General features: G+C 45.8%; 1 protein-coding gene across 1 annotated transcript in view; it reads right to left on the bottom strand.

Annotated features, from left to right (window-relative positions):
- RYR2 (ryanodine receptor 2) overlaps nt 1-3938 on the bottom strand; it is an 808217-nt gene that overhangs the window by 11703 nt on the left and 792576 nt on the right. The window contains 1 exon segment of the mRNA XM_017862245.1: nt 2948-3104. Coding sequence (XP_017717734.1) covers nt 2948-3104 — 157 coding nt within the window.

Genomic DNA, 3938 nt, shown 5'->3' on the forward strand with positions numbered 1-3938 from the left:
TCTGGATTTCCTGAATTTGAATGTTGGTCTGCCTTGCTAGGTTGGGGAAGTTCTCCTGGATAATATCCTGAAGAGTGTATTCCAACTTGGTTCCATTCTCCCATCACTTTCAGGTACACCAGTCAAATGTATATTTGGTCTTTTCCCATAGTCCCATATTTCCTGGAGGATTTGTTCATTTCTTTTCACTCTTTTTTCTCTAATCTTGTCTTCTCACTTTATTTCACTGAGTTCACCTTCCATCTCTGATATCCTTTCTTCTGCTTGATGGATTCAGCTATTGGTACTTGTGTATGCTTCACAAAGTTCTCATGCTGTGTTTTTCAGCTCCATCAGGTCATTTATGTTCTCCTCTAAACTGGTTATTCTAGTTAGCAATTTCTCTAACCTTTTTTCAAAGTTCTTAGCTTCCTTGCATTGGGTTAGAAAATGCTCCTTTAGCTCGGAGGAGTTTGTTATTACCCACCTTCTGAAGCTTACTTCTGTCATTTTGTCAAACTCATTCTCCATCCAGTTTTGTTCCCTTGCTGGCGAGAAGTTGTGATATTTGGAGAGAAGAGGTGTTCCAGTTTTTGGAATTTTCAGCCTTTTTGTGCTGGTTTCTCCCCATCTCCATGGATTTATCTACCTTTAGTCTTTGATGTTGGTGACCTTCGGATGGAGTCTCTGAGTGAATGTCCTTTTTGTTGATGTTGATACTATTCCTTTCTGTTTGTTGGTTTTCCTTCTAATAGGCCCCTCTGCTGCAGGTCTGCTGGAGTCTGCTGGAGGTCCACTACAGACCCTGTTTGCCTGGGTATCACTAGTGGAGGCTGCAGAACAGCAAAGATTGCTGCATGTTCCTTCCTCTGGAAGCTTCTTCCCAGAGGTGCACCCACCAAATGTCAGCCAGAGCTCTCCTGTATGAGGTGTCTGCTGGCCCTAATCAGGATACATGGGGGTCAGGGACCCACTTCAGGAGGCAGTCTGTCCCTTATTAGAGCTTGAACACTATGCTGGGAGATCTGCTGCAGTCTTCACAGCTGTCAGGCAGGGACATTTAGGTCTGTTGAAGCTGCACCCACAGCCACCTCCCCCAGGTGCTCTGTCCCAGGGAGATGGGGGTTTTATCTATAAGTACCTGACTGGGGTTGCTGTCTCTTTTTTCAGAGACGCCCTGCCCAGAGAGGAGGAATCTAGAGAGGCAGTCTGGCCGCAGCGGCCTTGCTGAGCTGCAGTGGGCTCCACCCAATTCAAACTTCCCAGTGGCTGTGTTTACATTGCGAGGATAAAACTGCTTACTCATGCCTCAGCAATGGCAGATGGCCCTCCCCCGACCAAGCTGGAACAACCGAGGTCAACCTCATACCACTGTGCTAGCAGCGAGAATTTCAAGCCAGTGGATCTTTGCTTGCTGGGGTTCGTGGAGGTGGGACCTGCCGAGCCAGACCACTTGGCTCCCTGGCTTCAGATCTCTTTCTGGGGGAGTGAATGGTTCTGTCTCACTGGTGTCCCAGGTACCACTGGGATATGAAAAAAACTTCTGCAGCTAGCTTGGTGCCTGCCCAAACAACCACCCAGTTTTGTGCTTGAAACCCAGGGCCCTGGTGGCGTAGGCAGTAGAGGGTATTTCCTGGTGTGGTGGTTGCAAAGACTGTGGGAAAAGCACGGTATCTGGGCTGGAGTGCACCATTCCTCCCGGTACAGTCTCTCACGGTTTCCCTTGGCTAAGGGAGGGAAATTCCCCAACCTCTTGTGCTTCCCAGGTGAGGTGACACCCCACCCTGCTTCTGCTCACCCTCTGTGGGCTGCACCCATTGTCCAACCAGTCCCAGTGAGATGAACTGGGTACCTCGGTTGGAAATGCAGAAATCACCCGCCTTCTGCATTGATCTTGCTGGGAACTGCAGTCTGGAGCTGTTCCTATTTGGCCATCTTGCCAGCTACCCTCCTTTTTTTTTTTTTTTTTTTTTTTTTGGAGATGGAGTTTTGCTCGTCACCCAGGCTGGAATGCAATGGTGCGACCTCTGCTCACTGCAACCTCCTCCTCCTAGGTTCAAGTGATTCTTCTGCCTCAGCCTCCCAAGTAGCTGGGATTATAGGTTTATACCACCACACTAGGCTAATTTTTGTATTTTTAGTAGAGACAAGGTTTCACCATGTTGACCAGGCTGGTCTTGAACTCTTGACCTCAAGTGATCCACCTGCCTCAGCCTCTCAAAGTGTTGGGATTACAGGCATGAGCCACCGTGCCTGGCCTGTATGTCATTTAAAAAATTCTCAACAACCATAGGGCTCCGAAGTTGGTGGTGGTGGTGATGGGTTTGTGTGTGTGTGTGGTTTATGAAATGGAGTTTCATTCTTCTTGCCCAGGCTGGAGTGCAATGATGTGATCTAAGCTCACCGCAACTTCCACCTCCTGGGTTCAAGCAGTTCTCCTGCCTCAGCCTCTCAGGTAGCTGGAATTACAGGCGTATGCCACCATGCCTGGCTAGTTTTGTATTTTTAGTAGAGATGGGGTTTCACCGTGTTGGTCAGGCTGGGCTCGAGCTCCTGACCTCCAGTGATCCACCTGCCTCAGCCTCCCAAAGTCCTTGGATTATAGGCATGAGCCACTGCACCCAGCTGGCTTAGAAGTTTAAAGGTTAAATGGCTCATCCACCCAAGATTGTAAAGCTGGGGTTCATGAGTCTGAAACCCAGAGGTGAGAATCAAGCCAAGGAAAGTGCCCTTTCCATTATGTTATTTGAAAGAAGACAAAATAACACCGTATCTTCCATTCATACCAGGGTTCCATGCTGCTTTACCTTTCCCCCGTAGACTGCATGATGAAGAAATACTGAAAGGAAAAGTTTGATTTGGCTTTGCCAGGAAACACTTGATGTTATTACCCTACCTTGAAGATTAACTTCAGCAATATGTGGCTCAAATTCTAGATGTTATCAGCTTTAGCGAGGATGACACTTACCTTGTATTATGGCCAAGAGAATGACAATAACAAAGAAGAAGAAAGTGATGTCAAAGATGATTCGATAGATCTCATATTCATCTCCTGCTGGGTCTTCGATTTCATCCCCGATCCCTCCTCCAGCACGAACTCCAACATACATGTGGAACATATAGCACTGGAAAAAAGACATGGTATCACTTCTTGGAGGGACATGACCCATTTTTATTCTCGACAAACCTGAGTTCTCTCTGTAGTTCCTAATCCTCACTCTGGAAGTGAGAATTATTGCATTCTATATTGCCTCTTTTTGTTTCCATATTTGTAGCTGTGAAGCAAACACTTAGCTTTTGTATGTTGCTGTCTTTTAAACAAAAGTGTATACTGCATACTCTGCCTAGCACTTTCTCTCTCACTTTGGAGAAAATGGAAAATTTTCTAGTATCTTGTGTCTTGTATCTAGTATCTTGGCTCTGAACTGTCTGTTCTAATGAGGTAATCATATTATGAACACATTAAGGGACATACGACTATATTGCATTGTTCAGTTATTTTGGACATAACAGACATTGGAAAGGTGAGGTAGTAAGATAGAATCTTAGAAATTAAGCTAGAAGAAAACATACTAATGCCCTCCCCTCACCTAGTATATATGAAATACGATGCTGAAATTCTTTTCTACTTTCATATCTGCAATAAAAAAGAGAGGAGACCTGAGGAAGAAATAGCATCTTACTGTTTAAACCCTAAAACATCAAAGCCACCAACAAATACAGCTGCCTGTGCCTACTGCTAAAATACGAGGGGTTCATTAAAGTGCATTTTAGGGCAGTGTTCTCAGCCTCCGCACCAGTGACATTTTTGGCTGGATAATTCTTTGGCCAGGGGCTATCCTGTGCACCGTACGCTATTTTAAAAAGATCCCTTGATCTCTACCCCTTAGATACCAATAGCACCCTACCTCATAGTGACAATAACAGATATCTCCAGATACCAAATGTCCTGGGCGGGG

This window comes from Rhinopithecus bieti, unplaced genomic scaffold (genome assembly GCF_001698545.2).
Source record: "Rhinopithecus bieti isolate Rb0 unplaced genomic scaffold, ASM169854v2 scaffold_57691, whole genome shotgun sequence".
Lineage (NCBI taxonomy): Eukaryota > Metazoa > Chordata > Mammalia > Primates > Cercopithecidae > Rhinopithecus > Rhinopithecus bieti.